Consider the following 26,354-nt stretch of genomic DNA (forward strand, 5'->3'; position numbering starts at 1 on the left):
GAATTGTCCAGACAGGGGACGAGTCACCGACACCGGTGACCCCCACCCCACGGGAAACCACATCCAACAGGGGAGACGATGCACGACTGAGAATTGTCCAGACGGGGGACGAGTCACTGACACCGGAGATCCCCACCCCACGGGAAACCACACCCAACAGGGGAGACGATGCACGACTGAGAATTGTCCAGACAGGGGACGAGCCACTGACACCGGTGATCCCCACCTCATGGGAAACCACATCCAACAGGGGAGACGATGTACATCAGCTACAAGGACATCCAGTGAGAGAGATTCTCCATTCCCCACAGAAACAAGGTCTTGGTTCCTGAGGATGTATCTCCTGCTGGGACAGAAGGCAGATCCCGGCTGAGTTCAACAGTAGACAATCCTTTGGCTTGTTCCTCTGTGGAATTCCAGTGGACTGGAATAAAGGACCACAGACGTGGGAGGGGGACGGAGAGGAGACAACAGACCTGGTGACCAGACCAGGACGGGGGAAGAAACCAAAACCATTCGGTGTCACTTCACCGATTCGCTCTCTCAAACCTCCGTCACTCCACGTGACTCCCCTCAGTGGGAGTGAGGAGGAATTTCCAGGACTGAAACCGAGGAGAATCATTCCCTTTGCTGAACCCAACCATGGATACCTGAGCTTGCAGACCCTGCTGGGGTGGTGGACAAACCCGGACCAGGTCCTCCAGTCGCAGACCCCTGGGGTTCCTGAGTTGTGTCCGACTGGGAATCTACAAAGAGAGAAACAGGGTGGGTGGGGAGAGGCGAGCAGCGGATCAGGGTGGAGAGAGTAAATGAGATGGAGAGTGGTCATCACGACGATAAACATGTCTAATCTACCAGTGTGAAACTGGATCAGACACAACATAATTCTCTCAGGCACTCCGCACCTCCCTCTTCAGTCAATCCTCTCCTCTCAACTCAGTGCCCATTCCTCACTTCTCCCCCCACTCACCCCTCTCTCCTCCATCTCCCACCCTCCCTCACCCTACAACGATCTTTCTCATCCACTTAAATCCTCTCACCCAGCAAACTGCTCCTCTTAGTCCTTGTTCTCTGACATCATCATCATGTGTTGTATGACATGGATGACCAAGATCTATCGATGACCATGATTGTTCCTGATTGACCATAACAGAAGCAGTTTGCTACTTACTGCCTTCTACTTGGCAATATCTTTAGAAAATGGCTGCTCCAGCCATTATCAATACTCTTCAGAGATTGTCAGTCTGGCGTCAGTGGTTGCAGACCCAGGGCATGTGATATGCACCGGCTGTTCAACAACCAGCCACTACCTGCTCCCATGTCTTCCCGTAACCCTGATCAGGCAGCTGGGGAGCGGGTAAGGAGGGTTGCTACACTTCAGCCACACTTGAGTAGCAGGGTAACAGAAGGAAGGAGCACCTTACACCTCCTTTGGTAGAGATGTATCTCCACCCCACCAGTTCTCTGCCATCTTATAGCAACCAACCCCGTGGACTGTTCACCACAACAACACTCACTGCCTTTGGAGAGACTGTGCATGTTGGTGAAATTTGATGCAAGATGGAGAGAAGGATCAGCTGAACAATCACTATCACCTCACCAGGACGCACATCCAGCAGGTGAATCAGTCTATAAGAGGTTCGATGTCACAGAGCGAGAAACTGAAAAACCCCAATGGTCACGAGACCTGATACCTGAGGATCTCTGTCCCACTGAGACAGAGGATGGTGATGGGATGTGTTGTCCTGTAGATGATCCATCGGGATGATCCATTGTGGAAACCTTCACATCTGGAACAAAGTAACAGAGACATGGGAGAGTGGCAGAGATTAAACAGGGACAATAATTCATAAAGATGAGAGATTCTGCAGATGCTGAAAATCCAGAGCAACACACACAAAATGCTGGAAGAACTCAGCGGGTCAGGCCGCATCTCTGGAGGGGAATAAACAGTGAATGTTTTGGGCTGAGGTCCTTCATCAGCACTGGAAAGGAAGGGGGAAGAAGCCAGAATAAAGAGGTGGGGAGGAGTACAGCTGGCAGGTGACAGGTGAAGCCAGGTGAGTGGGAAGGTGGGTGGGTGAGGGAGGGGTGATTTGAGAAGCTGGGAGGTGATATGTGGAAGAGGAAAAGGGCTGAAGGAGGAGTAATCCAACTGGAGACAACAGAATAAAGCAATGGAGGAGGGGGACCAGAGGGAGATGATGGGCAGGTGAGGAGAACAGAGTGGGAATGGATAAAGAGAGAAGTGGAAAGGGGGAGAAATTACCAGAAGTTAGAGAAATCAGTGTTCATGCTGTTAGTCTGGAGGCTACCCAGACACAATATGAGGTGTTGCCCCTCCAATCAAAGTTTGACCTCATCATGTCAGTGGCGGAGGCCTTGGACAGACACGTGGGAACGGGAATGGGAAGTTGAATTGAAATGGGAGCCACTGGGACAATAATTTGAAAAGGAGGTCTCTGATCTGAAGAGATACCAAAACCATCCAGTCCCTGTTCAGCAACTCTCCCTGGTGAATGTCTGTGACCGGTCACTACTCTCAGTCAAAGCCCAGATGAATAGAGGATTGCAGAAGGGAAAGATAATTCCCTTCAATGACCCCCTTCCCAATGCAGATACCTGAGTTCACAGACCCCGGTGGAGTTGTGGTTAAACCCAGTCCAGATTCTCCAGTTGCTGATCTCTGGGGTTCCTGAGTTCTGTCCAGCTGGGAATCTGTACGTAAGCTCGAAGACCCTGCTGGGGCGGTGGTCAAATCCAATCCAGATTGATCTGTCACTGATCCCTGGGGTTCCCGAGTCGTGTCTGACTGGGAATCTGTGATAAGAAGATATACAAAGGAAGGGTAAAGTAGTGAACAAGTTTTACCTTCAATCAGGAAGCAATTCAATGGTAGGAACAGGAGGCTCTAGTCCAGGTCAAATCTTTCCTCTGAAATACACACACTCCCGCCTGCTTGGCTCTTTAATTCCTCTCCTCACATCTCCTTCTCTCAGCATTCACTCTGTCTGCATCACTCTCTTTTCAGTCTCTCCTTCCCTCCCTCCAGTTGGAGCATCCTCTCACTGATCTCTCTGCCCAACACTCCTCACACAGTCATCACTCTCTCTTCACGCCTCATTCCTCCTACTCCAGCATCCCACTTCTCTCTCCATCCCTCTCTCCTGTGTGTTTTCACCCATTTCCTTCTGTCCACATACCGAATTATGCAAATCCCTCTCCGGTCATTTCTATGTCTCATCAGTCACCGTGCAATTCCTCACAGTCATTCCTCCCTTCCTCTCTCTGACCATCCTCCCCTCTCACCTCCATCACTCCTCCCCTCCCTCCTGTGTCACTCAGTCACTCCACACCTCTCCACTCATTCCTCCCAGCCTACTCTCTCCAACCCCCACCAGAGCCTCATCCCTCACGACTCACCAAACCCAACCCAACAGACAGGAGAGAGGAACCACTGACTCCATCATTCACACCCCTACCCACAATGCACTGTACATCCAGTAAGTGAACTGGTCCATGGGAGGTTCAACCTCACAGAGTGACAGAGACTGAATGAACACAGACCGACATGAGACTTGGTACCTGAGGATGTGTCTCCCGCTGGGACAGAGGACAGTTCCTGGGTGTGCTCTCCAGTCGATAACTCTTTAGGCTGTTCCCATGAGTAAGTTTTCAGATCAGGAATAAAGGAACAGGAACACGGGAATGCGTCCAACCCTCCTGGCACACTGAAGTCCCTGCTAAATAGCTCAGCAATATCCTGACCCTCCTCGTGCCCCCGATGCCCAGGGCCAGCACTCACTCACTCACATTGCAAACATCTAGTGTACTCTAATGGTCAATCTGCCAACATCCTCTCCCATATCAGGACCTGCTGAATATCCTCGGATATCCAGTCCCCCTGCAGGAATTATCTCTGAAAGACGATGACCCAAGAAGGCAGAATCCATCATTAAGGACTCTCACCACCCAGGACACACCCTCCTCTCGTTGCTACCATCAGGGAGGGGGTACAGGAGCCTGAAGACACAAACTCAACACTTTTAGAAGTTTCTTCCCTTACATCAGATTTCTGAACGATCCATGAACTCTTGAATACGACCTCACTATTCCTCCTTTTGCACTAGTGTTACGAATGTGAAGCAACTCTGAGGGGCCGAAGGGTACAAAGTCCTTTTTGAGAATCGCAAGATCGCTATTAATTCGGGTTTGGAACCCAGGAAATGAGAGAGAGACACTAGAATACACAAGGCTTGGAATGTGTCCTGGCCTCAGCGGAACGGAACCACTGATAACGGCCATTGTCTCTTGGAGACGGAATTGTGTATTGAGTACTGTACTATTCATTGAAGCCCCTCAGGGGACAACCAGAGTGGTCTGGTTGAGGGATTACATCATCCCAACCTGACTGACATCTGAGACCCTGTGAGTAAGGATAAGAGAGGGTCTGGGGAACAACCCCTTTAGACACACCAGGAGAAACACTAGAAATCCCGTGACAGCGTTTTATAGCAAAAGACGGTGAGAGCTCGTGTGTGTCCTCCCTTGCCTGGGTGGCGGGCTCATCACGGAAGAACGGTTTAGCTAAAGGAGAGGTCACACTTGAACGGCCACACCAACGAGACACCGACGGACCGAAATCATAAAGGAAAGCCGGCAAGTTTTTCTCCAAATCTCTCTCTCTCTCTCCAACAATTGCAACACAGCGGTCCCCAACGGCTGCAGCCTGCATGAACTGAGTGAACTTTATATTTCCATCAGACCATACATTATCCCCTAGACAACGATAGAGCTTATTTCTTATTGATTATTATTATACCCGCACTTTTAGATTTAGTATTGACGACGTATATTATCGGTATATTTGCATTAATATTATTTTTGTGTATTTTTACTAATAAATACTGTTAAAAATAGTATCATCAGACTTCAACGGACGCCTCCATCTTTGCAGGTAAGTGACCCAGTTACGGGGTTCATAACACTAGTTATTTATTTTTTTGATTGGAATGTACAGGAATATTTTTTTATGTCTTGTACTGTACTGCTGCCAAAAAACAATAGATTTCACAAGAGACGTTAGTGATAATAATCCTGATTCTGATCCTGAATCTCTGACCACTGACCATAAATCAATGTCCTCTAGTTATATTCACCCTGATCAGTGGTAATATTCCCAGCAGGACGTCCCACACCACCAGCTTCAGAAACATTTATCACCCACAACCATCAGACTCCTGACCGGCGTGGATAACTTCACTCACATCAACTCTGAACTGGTTCCACAACCTACAGACTCACTTTCAAGGAATCTACAACTCATCAGTTCAGTATTATTTAATATTTTATTTGTACAATTTGCTTTCTTTTGCACGTTGGTTGTTTGTCAGTCATTGTTTTTGTATAGGTTTTCATAAATTCTGTTGTATTTCTTTATTTTCCTGTAAATGACTGCAATAAAATGAATCTCAGTGTAGTGTATGGTGACAAATAAGTACTTGGATAATAAATTTTACTTTCACTCTTAGTCAACCCTATCTGTACCCCTCGTAATCTTCCATACATTTTTATATATCCTCAGAATCAGAATCAGACCAATTATCACCACTGGGCATCACTGGAAATTTGTTGTTTTACAGCAACAGTGCAGTGGAAAACTTGAATTTCCTTTAAACTACTTAAAAATATTTATTCATTTATAGGAAGGTACAGCAGGGTAACGGGTCCTTTCAGCCCAACAAGTCCGTGCTGTCCTATTACACCCATGCGGACAAACATTGTGCAAAAGACAACAAACTGTGCAAATACAAAAAGATTACAGTAATATATGAATAAACAATAAGTATCGGGAACATGAGGTGAAAAGCCCTTGGAAGTGAGTCCATAGGTTGTGGGAACGGTTCAGTAATGGGGTGAGTGTTGAGTGAAATTATCCTCTCTGGTTCAAGAGCCTGATGTCTGAGGGGTAATAACTGTCCCTGAACCTGGTGGTGTGGGTCCTGAGGCTCCTGTGCCTTCTTCCTGATGGCAACCACATGAAGAGAGCATGTCCTGGGTGGTGGAGGTTCCTGATGATGAATGCTGACAATTCTCCATGTCGATATGCTCAATGGTGGGGAGGGCTTTATCTGTGAAGGACTGGGCCATCAATTGTTTACAGATTCAGCACAGTAACTGGCCCAATGAGCCCCACCACCCATGTGACCAATTAACCTACTAACCCAGACGTCTCTGTAATGTGGGAGGAAACCGACACAGTCACAGGGAGAATGTATAATCTCCTTACAGCCAGTGACGGTAACAATTAAACAAATAGTGAAAATGTCCTGCCTGAACATCACTCCAAACCTCACCCACCGGACACTTTCATTTCCCCACCCCTGAGCACCAGGTCTCAGCCCCCTGCTCTGTCACTGAGCCGTCTCCACATCTGCCAGACCGGCCTCCATCCAAGGCAGGTCATTCCCGATGAGTGAATCACCCTTTCCGGAGAGCTCATGTACTCCTGGGATTGTCAGTGGGGATAGAACGGACTCCATCGTTCACATCCCACTGAGAGACACAGATGACCACTGAATCAGCTCACGAGAGCCTGTCGACCACAGAGTTGTGGAATGACCCTCCTCTCCACTGTCACAGGACTTACCACCTGAGGATGTGTCTCCCGATGGGACAGAGGGCGGTTCCTGGGTAACCCCTCCAGTCAATGACCCTTTGACCTGTTCCCTTGGAGAAGTCCCCAGGTCTGAGATAAAGGAACTAAGACGTGGGAGAAAGAATATCACCAGAACATCGTACCTCTGAGTCTCCTCCAAAATCTTCATCACTACGGGTGACTCCCGTCATTCGGAGTCGGGATGAAATTCTGGGACTGACCATGGGGATCAGCGTTCCCGTCGATGATCCCCACCACCAGTTCCTGAGCTGTGGACCGTCCTGCATCCATCGTCTCTCTCCCCCCCACCACCCCCAAAACTGTCCCTCCCAGTATCCCTCCTTCCTCCAGTCCCCATCTCATGCCCCAGACCTCTCTCCCATCCACAGCCACAATCTCCCTCCATTGTCCTCATTCCTTCTCCCTCCTCATCACTCCCCTTTCTCTCCCCACCACTCTCCCTCCTCTCCACTTTCCCACTTCCCTGCACCACAGTCATTCCCCTCCAGCCCCTCCATTCTCCTCAATGTGCCCTCCCCTCTTCCCCCCAACAATCTTCACATGGTCCCTATGTGTGACCTGGAAGCCTGGGAGTCTCAGGTCACCTTATTGCAGGAAGGATGTGGAAGACTTAGAGAGAGTGCAGAATAGATTTACCAGGATGATGTCCCGATTACAGAGCAGGTCTTCTGGGGAGAGGTTGAGTGAGTAAAGGCTTTTCTCTTTGGAGTGAAGGACGATGAGAGGTGACGTGATGGAGATGTACGAGATGGTAAGAGGCATAGATCGAGTTATCAGCCAGACTTTTCCCCAGGGAGGAAGTGGCTGAATCCAGAGGGTGTGATTTTAAAGTGACTGGAGGAAAGTATGGGTGGATGTCAACGTTCTTACACAGAGAGTGGTGGGTGCGTGGAACACCCTGCAAGGGGAGGTGGTACAGACAGGTACATCAGGGGCATTGAACAAAGTCATAGACGCATGGATGACAGAAACATGAAGGGTTATGTAGGAGGGAAGGGTTAGATTGATCTCAGAGTGTGTCTGCACAACATTGTGGGCCGAAGGGCCTGTGCTGTGCTGTACTGTTCTGTGTTCTATGATCTCTGTCACAGGTCAGACTGGGCAGTTTCATTCTGACCCCGGTGTGAAGGGGGATACGGGAAAGGTGATCACAGACCATGGGCAGGGCAGCCGACTGGAAAACTCAGCCCGTGGTGTGTGTTGGTGACTCAGGACGTCCCAGAATTTCCCCACAACTACCACACTGCTGTGTCTCTGGGGAACGGTGACCTACCTGTACAGTACACAGTGTTACTCCTGGTTGTCGGCCACAGCCGATACACAAAGTAACCGGAGCAGTTTTTCACCCTGATCTCCCGGCTCCAGTGACAGGAGGCTTGAGCGTGACTGAAGCAGACGGTCCTGGTCACCTCCCCCTCTCCCACGTTGGGATGGGAACCTGGAATGAGATTTATAAACACTGTAAAATGTACCCGGTCCCACAGTACAGCGGGGAATGTGAATCAGGACCCACTGTAAATCAGTGGTTCACAACCCACGGTCCGGTCCGGCCTCAGTCAGCACTGAGCTGCTGCCCTCTCCCTCTCCACCCCACCCTCCCCGCAGCAGCACCTTCATCTTCTGAATGAGCCTCCCATGAGGGACCTTGTCAAACATGTTATGAGGGGAAGGCATGAGAATGGGACTAAGAGGGAAAGCAAATCAGCTATGATGGAATGGTGTTGCAGACTCAATGGGCTGAATGGACTAATTCTGTTCCTCTGTCTGGTGAAATTATGGTTGAAAGTATTTGAGGACAACAACCTCAGCTGTAACTTCATCAATCGTCTCTGTCAACTCCTCGAAAAATCAAGCAGGTCAATGAGTCACAACTTGTCCCTTAAGAAGAAATGTTGACTGTCACTAATTCACCCAGGGACTTCCAAAAGTTCAGAAGTCCAGTCCCTCAGAATCCTCTTCACTAGCTTCCCTACCACTGACATGAGACTTGCTGTCACACAATCATAGAGTCATAAAAAACTGGAATACAGAAAAAGGTCCCTCGGCCCATCCAGTTCGTTTTGACCCATTTACACTGCCTCGTCCCATCAACTTGCACCTGGTGACACATCACTCCATACCCCTCCCATCCATGTACCAACCAAACTTCTCTTCAAAATTGAAATCAAAATGGCATCCACCACTTGCTCAGGCAGCTCCATCCACACTGTAGTTTCCAGGATTATTCCAGTTTCCTGTCATTTTCTCCACATTTGAACTGAACGTTCAGTCCATTTTGCATTCTTATTTACTTATCTATTTGGCAATCAAGCGTGAAGTAGGAGCTTCTGACATTTTGAGCCACACCACCCCAGTAACCCTCGACAACCCTATTATTGACCCAAACCTAATCATGGGACAATTTAAATCTCTTTTATTTATTTATCTATTTGACAATAAAACACGGAGTAGGGCCTTCTGACCCTTCGAGCCACACTGCCTCTGCAACCCTCGACAATCCCGAAAAATCCGATCATCATCATGGGACAATTTACAGTGACCAATGATCCCACCCGGTACATCTTTGGACAGTGGGAGGAAACCGGAGAACCCGGGGAAAACCCATGCATTCCATGGGGAGGACGGACAGAGACTCCTTACAGATGACACTGAATTGAACTCTGAACTCCGACACCCCGAGCTGTAATAGTGACGTGCTAACCGCTACGTCACCATGGCAACCATGAATTTATCCCACAAATGGTGAATGATGATGTCTGCAGACTCCCCCAACTCCCTGGAGATTGCCCCACCACTGAAATGGGTCTGGGGTCATTGAAACTCCTCCGGGTGGTATCCAGAATGGGGTCAGTGGGCAGATCAGTTCTGTAACCCAACTCCAGGAAGTTGTCACTCCTCCACCGGACTCCATGACGATACAGGACCGTAGAGCGGTCTGAGTGACTGTGGGGAGACCTCTCAGGGAGATGGGGTTCTGAGTCTATGCTAGGGTCCTCTGAAGAGATCCGGGTCATCAGTTTGACCCTCCCCAAAAATAACCGAGCCCCACTGATGTAAACTCTGACCCTACCGTTTAACCAGCCTGGGGTCTCCCCGGAACAGCGACCCTGTGGAACAACCGTCTCGGGAATCTTCCATCCTCCAGAACTGAAACAACAATCAGAGAGTCAGTCCCTGATCTGAGGGAGTTTATTCACTCAGAGAGACATGGGAAATTACACTCACCCTGTCCGTACCCTGTCTCTGGTCAATAATCCCCCCAATCCTGGGAATTCCCTCTCTGTTGTACCTCCCCGTTGTCTCTACCCCGAGAATGTGGGATCTCCCCTCTCCCTGTATTTACTTCCCATCTCAGTGTAGTCACTGATGATCCCAGTCTCCCTGCATTTCCCATTCACACACCCCTTGTTCCCCTGTTTACATTCCCCTTCTGTGTCCAATTTCTCAGTGATTATCTCCTCACTTTACCTGTTAAATCTGTACCATCTGACTGTAAGATTTCTATCATTTCTCCATTGTCCATTGGTACACACAGTGTGGGTACAATCTGTGCTCCTCCAGGGCTGATCCAGGACGGTGTGGTTTACACACGGATCACCGAGTGTGGAGTCTATGACTGAGGGACAGAACGGTGTTCAGTGTTAATGTACAGCTCACGTTCCCAATCCTCTTTCTCTGGCAACCACAACCCCCATCTGCACTTCCACCCTCAGCAACCCCTGGGCAACAATATTTATTTCTACACATTAGAGGGACGTAAGTTTCAGAGGCTTTAACTGCCCCACCGGAGGTACCCACTGTACTGTGGGACCGGGTACATTTTACAGTGTTTATAAATCTCATTCCAGGTCCCCATCCCAGCGTGGGAGAGGGGGAGGTGACCAGGAGACAGGAGATCAGGGTGAAAAGCTGCTCCGGTTACTTTGTGTATCTGCTGGGGCCGACACCCTGGCATTACGCTGTGTACTGTACAGGTAGGTCACCGTTCCCCAGTGACACAGCAGTGTGGTAGTTGTGGGGAAATTCTGGGACGTCCTGAGTCACCAACACACACCACGGGCTGAGTTTTCCAGTCGGCTGCCCTGCCCGTGGTCTGTGATCACCTTTCCCGTATCCCCCTTCACACCGGGGTCAGAATGAAACTGCCCAGTCTGACCTGTGACAGAGATCATAGAACACAGAACAGTACAGCACAGCACAGGCCCTTCGGCCCACAATGCTGTGCAGACCTACTCTGAGATCAATCTAACCCTGTTTCCATCCAAGGGGTCAGTGTGGACATGGTGGAGGATTACAAATACCTGGGGATACGAGTGGACAATGAACTGGACTGGTCAAAGAACACTGAGGCTGCCCACAAGAAGGGTCAGAGCCGTCTCTACTTCCTGAGGAGACTGAGGTCCTTCAACATCTGCCAGATGATATGGAGTATGTTCTATGAGGCTGTGGTGGCCAGTGCTGTCATGTTTGCTGTTGTGTGCTGGGGCAGCAGGCTGAGGGTAGCAGACACCAACAGAATCAACAAACTCATTCGTAAGGCCAGCGATGTTGTGGGGGTGGAACTGGACACTCTGACGGTGGGGTCTGAAAAGAGGAAGCTGTCCAAGTTGCATGCCATCTTGGACAATGACTCCCATCCACTCCATAATGTACTGGTTAGGCAGAGACTCATTCCACCGAGATGTAACACTGAGCGTCATAGGAAGTCATTCCTGCCTGTGGCCATCAAATTTTACAATTTGGACTTATTTTTTCCACTTGGCATGATTAACTTATTACTATTTAATTATTTATATTTTTATATTGCAATATTTCTTCGCTATTCTTGGTGGTGCGGTTGCAACAAAACCCAATCCGAAACCACCACCTTTGACTGGACAGCATACTGTCGAAGTACTAAAGACATTGCTGGGTTACAGTGATAACTTTATCAAGGAATTACTTACGGCTGAGGCAGTCACTCAGCATGAACTAAACTGAGGGCTAATCTATACTAGAAAACTGGTTTTTATCTTTCTGAGGTCAACCTCTTTCACACTTTAGATCTTTTACAATTGCATACAATAAATGAACCAAGGTAAATTGAGCTCTAGATTGTTGAAAGGCTGATCAGCCGCGTTTTCTGTAATGTAATTAGCCGCAGAGTGATCAATGAAGATGCATAACACGTGCCTGGTGTGGACCTTCAAAGCTGGTGCCCTAAAGGCCATATAACATTGGAGCAAAATTAGGCTATTCAACCCATCAAGTTTGCTCTGTCATTCCATCACAGCTCAATCCCATTCTCCTGCCTTCTCCCTGTAACCCTTGACAGCCTGACTAATCAAGAACATATCAACTTCCGTTTTAAATATACCCAATGACTTGGCCTCCACAGCTGTCTGTGGCAATGAATTCCACAGATTCACCACCCTCTGGCTAACGAAATTCCACCTCAACGCTGTCCTAAAGGGATGCCCTTATATTCTGAGTCTGTCCCTCTGGTCATAAGTTCACCCATTATAGGAAACGTCCTCTGCACATCCACTCTATCTTGGCCTTAAAGTATGATAAAGTATGTCTGTCTAACCCTTCCCTCCTACATCACCCTCCATGTTTCTGTCATCTACGTACCTATCAGTTTCTTAAATGCCCCTGATGTATCTGTCTGTACCACCACCCTTTGCAGCCTGTTCCACAAACCCACCACTCTCTGAGTAAAGAACTTTACCTCTGACATCCACCCTATACTTTCCTCCAGTCATTTTAAAATTACACCCCCTGGTATTAGCCACTTCTTCCCTGGGGAAAAGTCTGGCTGTCCACTTGATCTCTGCCTCTTACCATCTTGTCCACCTCCATCAATCACCCCTCATCCTCCTCAACTCGACAGAAAAAGCCCGCACTCACTCGACCTCTCTTCACAAGACCTGCTCTCTAATCCAGATATTGTCCTGGGAAATCTATTCTGCACTCTCTCTGAAGCTTCCACATCCTTCCTACAATGAGGTGACCTGTCACCCTCTCACACACAATGAGCATGTGAAGATCGTAAAGGGAAGAGAGGAGGGGACATTGAAAAGAAGGGAGGGGTAAGAAGGGAATGACTTCCCCCCCACACCTCTAATCACCTCGCTTCATCCCACACACAGGACCTTAATCCTCCCCTGATGTCTCCTCCCCACCCTTCTTCCTCTCCCCTTGTTCTTCCCTCCACCCCAGTCTTTCCCCTCCTACTCCTCCATTCTCCTTCACTCTTCCCCATTCCCTCACTCCCCACCGTGGCCTTTACAATGTTTCCCTGCTCCCCATGTGTGTCAGGGCAGACTGGGCTGGGTGGTTCTGCTCACCTCATTATGGGAAGGATGTGGAAGCTTTCGAGAGTGTGCTCAGGCTTTTATCACTGGAGTGAAGGAGGATGAGAGGGGACTTGATAAAGGTGTGAAAGATGGGAAGAGGAATGGATCGAATGGACAGCCAGCTATTTCTCCCCCAGGACGGAAGTTGCTAATACCAGGGGCCATAATTTTCAAAGGTAAGGTATTTTCTTCTTTTTTTTACACACAGAGAGTGGTGGGTGCATGGAACGTCCTGCCAGGGGTGGTGTTAGATTCAGATATATCAGGGACATTTAAGAAATACTGAGATAAATATTGACGTTATCCACACTGGTTCTATTGTACAGCACTCCCCAGACACCATCTTGACCATCGATTGTACAACACTCCCCAGACACCATCTTGACGATCTATTGTACAACACTCCCCAGACACCATCTTGACCGTCTAATGTACAACACTCTCCAGACACCATCTTGACTGTCTATTGTACAACACTCACCACCATCTTGACCATCGATTGTACAACATTCCCCAGACACCATCTTGACCATCGATTGTACAATACTCCCCAGACACCATCTTGACCATCTAATGAACAACACTCCCCAGACACCATCTTGACCGTCTAATGTACAACACTCCCCAGACACCATATTGACCGTCTATTGTACAACACTCACCACCATCTTGACCATCGATTGTACAACATTCCTCAGACACCATCTTGACCATCGATTGTACAACACTCCCCAGACACCATCTTGACCATCTATTGTACAACACTCCCCAGACACCACCTTGACCATCGATTGTACAACACTCCCCAGACACCATCTTGACCATCTATTGTACAACACTCCCCAGACACCACCTTGACCATCTGTTGTACAACACTCCCCAGACACCATCTTGACCATCGATTCTACAACATTCCCCAGACACCATCTTGACCATCGATTGTACAACACTCCCCAGACACCATCTTGACCGTCTACTGTCCAACACTCCCCAGACACCATCTTGACCATCGATTGTACAACATTCCCCAGACACCATCTTGACCATCGATTGTACAACACTCCCCAGACACCATCTTGACCGTCTACTGTCCAACACTCACCAGAAGCCATCTTGACAATCTGTTCTACAACATTCGCCAGACACCATCTTGACCATCGATTGTACAACACTTCCCAGACACCATCTTGACCATCGATTGTACAACACTCTCCAGACACCATCTTGACAATCTATTGTACCACACTCCCCAGACACCACCTTGACCATTGATTGTACAACACTCCCCAGACACCATCTTGACCATTAATTATACAACACTCTCCAGACACCATCTTGACAATCTATTGTACCACACTCCACAGACACCACCTTCACCATTGATTGTACAACACTCCCCAGACACCATATTGACCATCTATTGTACAACACTCTCCAGACACCATCTTGACCATCGACTGGACAACACTCCCCAGACACCATCTTGACCGTCTATTGTACAACACTCCCCAGACACCATCTTGACCATCTGTTGTACAAAACTCCCCAGATACCACCTTGACCATCCATTGTACAACACTCCCCAGACACCATCTTGACAATCTATTGTACAACATTCCCCAGACACCATCTTGACCATCTATTAAACAACATTCCCCAGACACCAGCTTGACCGTCGATTGTACAACACTCCCCAGACACCATCTTGAAAATCTATTGTTCAACACTCCCCAGGCACCACCTTCACCATCTATTGAACAACACTCCCCAGACACCATCTTAACCATCGATTGTACAACACTCCCCAGACACCATCTTGAAAATCTATTGTACAACACGCCCCAGACACCATCTTGACCATCTATTGTACAACACTCCCCAGACACCACCTTGAGAATCTGTTGTACAACACTCCCCAGACACCATCTTGACCATCGATTGTACATTCCCCAGACACCATCTTGACCATCGATTGCACAACACTCCCCAGACACCATCTTGACCGTCTATTGTACAACACTCCCCAGACACCATCTTGACCATCCGTTGTACAAAACTCCCCAGATACCACCTTGACCATCGATTGTACAACATTCCCCAGACACCACCTTGACCATCGATTGTACAACACTCCCCAGACACCATCTTGACAATCTATTGTACAACATTCCCCAGACACCATCTTGACCATCTATTAAACAACATTCCCCAGACACCAGCTTGACCATCGATTGCACAACACTCCCCAGACACCATCTTGACCGTCTACTGTCCAACACTCACCAGAAGCCATCTTGACAATCTGTTCTACAACATTCGCCAGACACCATCTTGACCATCGATTGTACAACACTTCCCAGACACCATCTTGACCATCGAATGTACAACACTCTCCAGACACCATCTTGACAATCTATTGTACCACACTCCCCAGACACCACCTTGACCATTGATTGTACAACACTCCCCAGACACCACCTTGCCCATTGATTGTACAACACTCCCCAGACACCATCTTGACCATTAATTATACAACACTCTCCAGACACCATCTTAACAATCTATTGTACCACACTCCACAGACACCACCTTCACCATTGATTGTACAACACTCCCCAGACACCATATTGACCATCTATTGTACAACACTCTCCAGACACCATCTTGACCATCGACTGGACAACACTCCCCAGACACCATCTTGACCGTCTATTGTACAACACTCCCCAGACACCATCTTGACCATCTGTTGTACAAAACTCCCCAGATACCACCTTGACCATCGATTGTACAACACTCCCCAGACACCATCTTGACAATCTATTGTACAACATTCCCCAGACACCATCTTGACCATCTATTAAACAACATTCCCCAGACACCAGCTTGACCGTCGATTGTACAACACTCCCCAGACAACATCTTGAAAATCTATTGTTCAACACTCCCCAGGCACCACCTTCACCATCTATTGTACAACACTCCCCAGACACCATCTTAACCTTCGATTGTACAACACTCCCCAGACACCATCTTGACCATCTATTGTACAACACTCCCCAGACACCACCTTGAGAATCTGTTGTACAACACTCCCCAGACACCATCTTGACCATCGATTGTACAACATTCCCCAGACACCATCTTGACAATCGATTGCACAACACTCCCCAGACACCATCTTGACCGTCTACTGTCCAACACTCACCAGAAGCCATCTTGACAATCTGTTCTACAACATTTGCCAGACACCATCTTGTCCATCGATTGTACAACACTCTCCAGACACCATCTTGACAATCTATTGTACCACACTCCCCAGACACCATCTTGACCATTGATTGTACAACACTCCCCAGACACCACCTTGACCATCGATTGTACAACACTCCCGACACCATCTTGACAATCTATTGTAGAACACTCTCCAGACACCATCTTGACAATCTATTGCACCACACTCCCCAAACACCATCTTGACCATTGATTGTACAACACTCCCCAGACACCATCTCGACAATCTATTATACCACACTCCCCAGACACCACCTTCACCATTGATTGTACAAAACTCCCCAGACACCATATTGACCATCTATTGTACAACACTCTCCAGACACCACCTTGACCATCGATTGTACAACACTCCCCAGACACCATCTTGACCGTCTATTGTACAACACTCCCCAGACACCATCTTGACCATCCGTTGTACAAAACTCCCCAGATACCACCTTGACCATCGATTGTACAACATTCCCCAGACACCACCTTGACCATCGATTGTACAACACTCCCCAGACACCATCTTGACAATCTATTGTACAACATTCCCCAGACACCATCTTGACCATCTATTAAACAACATTCCCCAGACAGCAGCTTGACCATCGATTGCACAACACTCCCCAGACACCATCTTGAAAATCTATTGTTCAACACTCCCAGGACACAACCTTGACAATCTATTGTACAACACCCCCAGACACCATCTTAACCATCGATTGTACAATACTCCCCAGACACCATCTTGAAAATCTATTGTACAACACTCCCCAGACACCATCTTGACCATCTATTGTACAACACTCCCCAGACACCACCTTGACCATCTATTGTACAACAATCCCCAGACACCATCTTGACCATCGATTGTACAACATTCCCCAGACACCATCTTGACCATCGATTGTACAACACTCCCCAGACACCATCTTGACCGTCTACTGTACAACACTCCCCAGACACCACCTAAACCATCGATTGTACAACACTCCACAGACACCATCTTCTCCATCGCTCGTACAAAACTCCCCAGATACCACCTTGACCATCGATTGTACAACATTCCCCAGACACCACCTTGACCATCGATTGTACAACATTCCCCAGACACCATCTTGACCATCTATTGCACAACACTCCCCAGACACCATCTTGACCGTCTACTGTCCAACACTCACCAGAAGCCATCTTGACAATCTGTTCTACAACATTCGCCAGACACCATCTTGACCATCGATTGTACAACTCTCCCCAGACACCATCTTGACCATCGATTGTACAACACTCTCCAGACACCATCTTGACAATCTATTGTACCACACTCCCCAGACACCACCTTGACCATTGATTGTACAACACTCCCCAGACACCACCTTGACCATTGATTGTACAACACTCCCCAGACACCATCTTGACCATTAATTATACAACACTCTCCAGACACCATCTTGACAATCTATTGTACCACACTCCACAGACACCACCTTCAACATTGATTGTACAACACTCCCCAGGCACCATATTGACCATCTATTGTACAACACTCTCCAGACACCATCTTGACCATCGACTGGACAACACTCCCCAGACACCATCTTGACCGTCTATTGTACAACACTCCCCAGACACCATCTTGACCATCTGTTGTACAAAACTCCCCAGATACCACCTTGACCATCGATTGTACAACACTCCCCAGACACCATCTTGACAATCTATTGTACAACATTCCCCAGACACCATCTTGACCATCTATTAAACAACATTCCCCAGACACCAGCTTGACCGTCGATTGTACAACACTCCCCAGACACCATCTTGAAAATCTATTCTTCAACACTCCCCAGGCACCACCTTCACCATCTATTGTACAACACTCCCCAGACACCATCTTAACCATCGATTGTACAACACTCCCCAGACACCATCTTGAAAATCTATTGTACAACACACCCCAGACACCATCTTGACCATCTATTGTACAACACTCCCCAGACACCACCTTGAGAATCTGTTGTACAACACTCCCCAGACACCATCTTGACCATCGATTGTACAACATTCCCCAGACACCATCTTGACAATCGATTGCACAACACTCCCCAGACACCATCTTGACCATCGATTGTACAACATTCCCCAGACACCATCTTGACCATCGATTGTACAACACTCCCCAGACACCATCTTGACCGTCTACTGTACAACACTCACCAGAAGCCATCTTGACAATCTGTTCTACAATATTTGCCAGACACCATCTTGTCCATCGATTGTACAACACTCTCCAGACACCATCTTGACAATCTATTGTACCACACTCCCCAGACACCATCTTGACCATTGATTGTACAACACTCCCCAGACACCACCTTGACCATCGATTGTACAACACTCCCGACACCATCTTGACAATCTATTGTACAACACTCTCCAGACACCATCTTGACAATCTATTGTACCACACCCCCCAGACACCATCTTGACCATTGATTGTACAACACTCCCCAGACACCATCTTGACCATTAATTATACAACACTCTCCAGACACCATCTCGACAATCTATTATACCACACTCCCCAGACACCACCTTCACCATTGATTGTACAACACTCCCCAGACACCATATTGACCATCTATTGTACAACACTCTCCAGACACCACCTTGACCATCGATTGTACAACATTCCCCAGACACCATCTAGACCATCTATTGAACAACATTCCCCAGACACAACCTTGACCATCGATTGTACAACACTCCCCAGACACCATCTTGAAAATCTATTGTACAACACTCCCAGGACACCACCTTGACCATCTATTGAACAACACTCCCCAGACACCATCTTAACCATCGATTGTACAACACTCCCCAGACACCATCTTGACCATCCGTTGTACAAAACTCCACAGATACCACCTTGACCATCGATTGTACAACATTCCCCAGGCACCACCTTGACCATCGATTGTACAACACTCCCCAGACACCATCTTGACAATCTATTGTACAACATTCCCCAGACACCATCTTGACCATCTATTAAACAACATTCCCCAGACACCAGCTTGACCATCGATTGCACAACACTCCCCAGACAGCATCTTGAAAATCAATTGTTCAACACTCCCAGGACACCACCTTGACCATCTATTGTACAACACTCCCCAGACACCATCTTAACCATCGATTGTACAATACTCCCCAGACACCATCTTGAAAATCTATTGTACAACACTCCTCAGACACCATCTTGACCATCTATTGTACAACACTTCCCAGACACCACCTTGACCATCTGTTGTACAACAATCCCCAGACACCATCTTGACCATCGATTGTACAACATTCCCCAGACACCATCTTGACCATCGATTGTACAACACTCCCCAGACACCATCTTGACCGTCTACTGTACAACACTCCCCAGACACCACCTAGACCATCGATTGTACAACACTCCACAGACACCATCTTCTCCATCGATTGTACAACACTCCCCAGACACCATCTTGACAATCTATTGTACAACATTCCCCAGACACCATCTAGACCATCTATTGAACAACATTCCCCAGACACAACCTTGACCATCGATTGTACAACACTCCCCAGACACCATCTTGAAAATCTATTGTACAACACTCCCAGGACACCACCTTGACCATCTATTGAACAACACTCCCCAGACACCATCTTAACCATCGATTGTACAACACTCCCCAGACACCATCTTGAAAATCTATTGTACAACACTCCCCAGACACCATCTTGACCATCTATTGTTCAACACTCCCCAGACACCACCTTGACCATCTGTTGTACAACACTGCCCAGGCACCATCTTGACCATCGATTGTACAACATTCCCCAGACACCATCTTGACCATCGATTGTACAACACTCCCCAGACACCATCTTGACCGTCTACTGTACAACACTCCCCAGACACCACCTAAACCATCGATTGTACAACACTCCACAGACACCATCTTCTCCATCGATTGTACAACACTCCCCAGACACCATCTTGACCATCTGTTGTACAAAACTCCCCAGATACCACCTTGACCAACGATTGTACAACATTCCCCAGACACCACCTTGACCATCGATTGTACAACATTCCCCAGACACCATCTTGACCATCTATTGCACAACATTCCACAGACACCATCTTAACAATCTATTGTACAACATTCCCCAGACACCATCTTGACCATCTATTGAACAGCATTCCCCAGACACCACCTTGACCATCGATTGTACAACACTCCCCAGACACCATCTTGTAAATCTATTGTACAACACTCCCCAGGCACCAGCTTGACCATCGATTGTACAACATTCCACAGACACCACCTTGACCATCGATTGTACAACAGTCCGCAGACCCCACCTTGACCATCGATTACCCAACACACCCCAGACACCACCTTGACCATCGATTGTACAACACTCCCCAGACACCATATTGACCATCTATTGTACAACACTCCCCAGACACCATCTTGACAATCTATTGTACAACATTCCCCAGACACCACCTTGACAATCTATTGTACAACACTCCCCAGACACCACCTTGACCATCTATTGTACAACACTCTCCAGACACCATCTTGACCATCGATTGTACAACACTCCCCAGACACCATCTTGACAATCTATTGTACAACATTCCCCAGACACCACCTTGACCATCTATTGTACAACACTCCCCAGACACCACCTTGACCATCTATTGTACAACACTCTCCAGACACCATCTTGACAATCTATTGTACAACATTCCCCAGACACCACCTTGACCATCGATTGTACAACACTCCCCAGACACCATCTTGAAAATCTATTGTACAACACTCCCCAGATACCACCTTGACCATCGACTCTACAACACTCCCCAGACACCACCTTGACCATCTGTTGTACAACACTCCCCAGACACCATCTTGACCATCTGCTGTACAAAACTCCCCAGACACCATCTTGACCATCGATTGTACAACATCCCCCAGACACCACCCTGACCATCGATTGTACAACACTCCCCAGATACCACCTTGACCATCTATTGTACAACACTCTCCAGACACCATCTTGACCATCGATTGTACAACACTCCCCAGACACCATCTTGACCATCTGCTGTACAAAACTCCCCAGATACCACCTTGACCATCGATTGTACAAAATTCCCCAGACACCATCTTGAAAATCTATTGTACAACACTCCCCAGACACCATCTTGACCATCGATTGAACAACACTCCCCAGACACCACCTTGACCATCGATTGAACAACACTCCCCAGACACCATCTTGAAAATCTATTGTACAACACTTCCCAGACACCACCTTGACCATCGATTGAACAACACTCCCCAGACACCATCTTGAAAATCTATTGTACAACACTCCCCAGACACCACCTTGACCATCGATTGTACAACACTCCCCAGACACCACCTTGACCATCGATTGAACAACACTCCCCAGACACCATCTTGAAAATCTATTGTACAACACTCCCCAGACACCATCTTGAAAATCTATTGTACAACACTCCCCAGACACCACCTTGACCATCGATTGTACAACACACCCCAGACACCATCTTGACCATCGAGTGTACAACACTCCCCAGACACCATCTTGACCATCTATTGTACAACACTCCACAGACAACACCTTGACCATTTGTTGTACAACACTCCCCAGACACCAACTTGACCATCAGTTGTACAAAACTCCCCAGACACCATCTTGACCATCGATTGTACAACATCCCCCAGACACCATCTTGACCATCAGTTGTACAAAACTCCGCAGACACCACCTTTACCATCGATTGTACAACACTCCTCAGACACCATCTTGACCATCTGTTGTACAAAACTCCCCAGATACCAGCTTGACCATCGATTGTACAACATTCCCCAGACACCACCTTGACCATCGATTGTACAACACTCCCCGGACACCATCTTGACCATCTATTGGACAACACTCCCCAGACACCACCTTGACCATCGATTGTACAACACACCCCAGACACCACCTTGACCATCGATTGTACAACACTCCCCAGACACCATCTTAACCATCGACTGTACAACACTCCCCAGACACCATCTTGAAAATCTATTGTACAACACTCCCCAGACACCACCTTGACCATCGATTGCACAACACACCCCAGACACCATCTTGACCATCGATTGCACAACACTCCACACACACCATCTTCACCATTGATTGTACAACACTCCCCAGACACCATATTGACCATCTATTGTACAACACTCCCCAGACACCATCTTCACCGTCTACTGTACAACACTCCCCAGACACCATCTTGACCATCTGTTGTACAAAACTCCCCAGACACCACCTTGACAATCTATTGTACAACATTCCCCAGACACCACCTTGACCATCTATTGAACAACATTCCCCAGACACCAGCTAGACCATCGATTGTACAACACTCCCCAGACACCATCTTGACCGTCTACTGTACAACACTCCCCAGACACCATCTTGACCATCTGTTGTACAAAACTCCCCAGATACCACCTTGACCATCGATTGTACAACATTCCCCAGACATCACCTTGACCATCGATTGTACAACACTCCCCAGACACCATCTTGACCATCTGTTGTACAAAACTCCCCAGATACCACCTTGACCATCGATTGTACAACATTCCCCAGACACCACCTTGACCATCGATTGTACAACACTCCCCAGACACCATATTGACCATCTATTGAACAACATTCCCCAGACACCAGCTTGACCATCGATTGTACAACACTCCCCAGACACCATCTTGAAAATCTATTGTACAACACTCCCCAGACACCATCTTGACCATCTATTGTACAACACTCGCCAGACACCTCCTTAACCATCTGTTGTACAACACTCCCCAGACACCATCTTGACCATCGATTGAACTACACTCCCCAGACACCATCTTGACCATCTATTGTACAACACTCCCCAGACACCACCTTGGCCATCTGTTGTACAACACTCCCCAGACACCATCTTGACAATCTATTGTACAACATTCCCCAGACACCATCTTGACCATCTATTGAACAACATTCCCCAAACACCACCTTGACCATCTATTGTACAACACTCCCCAGACACCATTTTAACCATCGATTGTACAACACTCCCCAGACACCATCTTGAAAATCTATTGTACAACACTCCCCAGACACCACCTTGAGCATCGATTGTACAACACTCCCCAGACACCACCTTGACCATCGATTGCACAACACTCCCCAGACACCATCTTGAAAATCTATTCTACAACACTCTCCAGACACCACCTTGACCATCTATTGTACAACAAACCCCAGACACCATCTTAACAATCGACTGTACAACACTCCCCAGACACCATCTTGAAAATCTATTGTACAACACTCCCCAGACACCACCTTGACCATCTATTCTACAACAATCCCCAGACACCATCTTAACAATCGACTGTACAACACTCCCCATACACCATCTTGAAAATCTATTCTACAACACTCCCCAGACAACATATTGACCATCTATTGTACAACACTCCCCAGACACCACCTTGACCATCTGTTGTACAACACTCCCCAGACACCATCTTGACAATCTATTGTACAACATTCCCCAGACACCATCATGGCCATCTATTGAACAACATTCCCCAGACACCACCTTGACCATCGATTGTACAACACTCCCCAGACACCATCTTGAAAAACTATTGTACAACACTCCCCAGATACCACCTTGACCATCTATTGCACAACACTCCTCAGACACCATCTTAACCATCAATTATACAACACTCCCCAGATACCATCTTGAAAATCTATTGTACAACACACCCCAGACACCATCTTGATCATCTATTGTACAACACGCCCCAGACACCATCTTGAAAATCTATTGTACACCACTCCCCAGACACCATCTTGACCATCTATTGTACAACACTCCCCAGACACCACCTTGACAATCTGTTGTACAATACTCCCCAGAGACCATCTTGACCATCTATTGTACAACTCTCCCCATACACCATCTTAACCATCGACTGTACAACACTCACCAGACACCGTCTTGAAAATCTATTGTACAACACTCCCCAGACACCACCTTGACCATCGATTGCACAACACACCCCAGACACCATCTTGACCATCGATTGCACAACACTCCCCAGACACCATATTGACCATCTATTGTACAACACTCCCCAGACACCATCTTCACCGTCTACTGTACAACACTCCCCAGACACCATCTTGACCATCTGTTGTACAAAACTCCCCAGACACCACCTTGACAATCTATTGTACAACATTCCCCAGACACCATCTTGACCATCTATTGAACAACATTCCCCAGACACCAGCTAGACCATCGATTGTACAACACTCCCCAGACACCATCTTGACCGTCTACTGTACAACACTCCCCAGACACCATCTTGACCATCTGTTGTACAAAACTCCCCAGATACCACCTTGACCATCGATTGTACAACATTCCCCAGACATCACCTTGACCATCGATTGTACAACACTCCCCAGACACCATCTTGACCATCTGTTGTACAAAACTCCCCAGATACCACCTTGACCATCGATTGTACAACATTCCCCAGACACCACCTTGACCATCGATTGTACAACACTCCCCAGACAGCATATTGACCATCTATTGAACAACATTCCCCAGACACCAGCTTGACCATCGATTGTACAACACTCCCCAGACACCATCTTGAAAATCTATTGTACAACACTCCCCAGACACCATCTTGACCATCTATTGTACAACACTCGCCAGACACCTCCTTAACCATCTGTTGTACAACACTCCCCAGACACCATCTTGACCATCGATTGAACAACACTCCCCAGACACCATCTTGACCATCTATTGTACAACACTCCCCAGACACCACCTTGGCCATCTGTTGTACAACACTCCCCAGACACCATCTTGACAATCTATTGTACAACATTCCCCAGACACCATCTTGACCATCTATTGAACAACATTCCCAAAACACCACCTTGACCATCGATTGTACAACACTCCCCAGACACCATCTTGAAAAACTATTGTACAACACTCCCCAGATACCACCTTGACCATCTATTGTACAACACTCCCCAGACACCATTTTAACCATCGATTTTACAACACTCCCCAGACACCATCTTGAAAATCTAATGTACAACACTCCCCAGACACCATCTTGATCATCTATTGTACAACTCTCCACAGACACCACCTTGACCATCTGTTGTACAACACTCCCCAGACACCATCTTGACCATCTATTGTACAACACTCCCCAGACACCACCTTGAGCATCGATTGTACAACACTCCCCAGACACCACCTTGACCATCGATTGCACAACACTCCCCAGACACCATCTTGAAAATCTATTCTACAACACTCTCCAGACACCACCTTGACCATCTATTGTACAACAATCCCCAGACACCATCTTAACAATCGACTATACAACACTCCCCAGACACCATCTTGAAAATCTATTGTACAACACTCCCCAGACACCACCTTGACCATCTATTGTACAACAATCCCCAGACACCATCTTAACAATCGACTGTACAACACTCCCCAGACACCATCTTGAAAATCTATTGTACAACACTCCCCAGACAACATATTGACCATCTATTGTACAACACTCCCCAGACACCACCTTGACCATCTGTTGTACAACACCCCCCAGACACCATCTTGACAATCTATTGTACAACATTCCCCAGACACCATCATGGCCATCTATTGAACAACATTCCCCAGACACCACCTTGACCATCGATTGTACAACACTCCCCAGACACCATCTTGAAAAACTATTGTACAACACTCCCCAGATACCACCTTGACCATCTATTGCACAACACTCCTCAGACACCATCTTAACCATCAATTGTACAACACTCCCCAGATACCATCTTGAAAATCTATTGTACAACAC

General features: G+C 47.5%; 1 protein-coding gene across 1 annotated transcript in view; it reads right to left on the minus strand.

Moving 5' to 3' along the window:
* Nucleotides 1-26,354, minus strand: part of LOC132386425 (mucin-2-like) — a gene marked incomplete at its 3' end in the record, with an annotated part of 77,711 nt that overhangs the window by 13,173 nt on the left and 38,184 nt on the right. Inside the window, exons 3-8 of the mRNA XM_059958698.1 lie at nucleotides 10,148-10,295; nucleotides 9,750-9,826; nucleotides 7,953-8,117; nucleotides 2,623-2,820; nucleotides 1,695-1,790; nucleotides 651-746 (exon numbers count right to left, since the gene is read on the minus strand). Coding sequence (XP_059814681.1) covers nucleotides 651-746; nucleotides 1,695-1,790; nucleotides 2,623-2,820; nucleotides 7,953-8,117; nucleotides 9,750-9,826; nucleotides 10,148-10,295 — 780 coding nt within the window. The remainder of the gene's footprint in view (nucleotides 1-650; nucleotides 747-1,694; nucleotides 1,791-2,622; nucleotides 2,821-7,952; nucleotides 8,118-9,749; nucleotides 9,827-10,147; nucleotides 10,296-26,354) is intronic.

The sequence above is a fragment of the Hypanus sabinus genome, unplaced genomic scaffold (genome assembly GCF_030144855.1).
Source record: "Hypanus sabinus isolate sHypSab1 unplaced genomic scaffold, sHypSab1.hap1 scaffold_1155, whole genome shotgun sequence".
NCBI classification, from domain to species: Eukaryota; Metazoa; Chordata; class Chondrichthyes; order Myliobatiformes; family Dasyatidae; genus Hypanus; species Hypanus sabinus.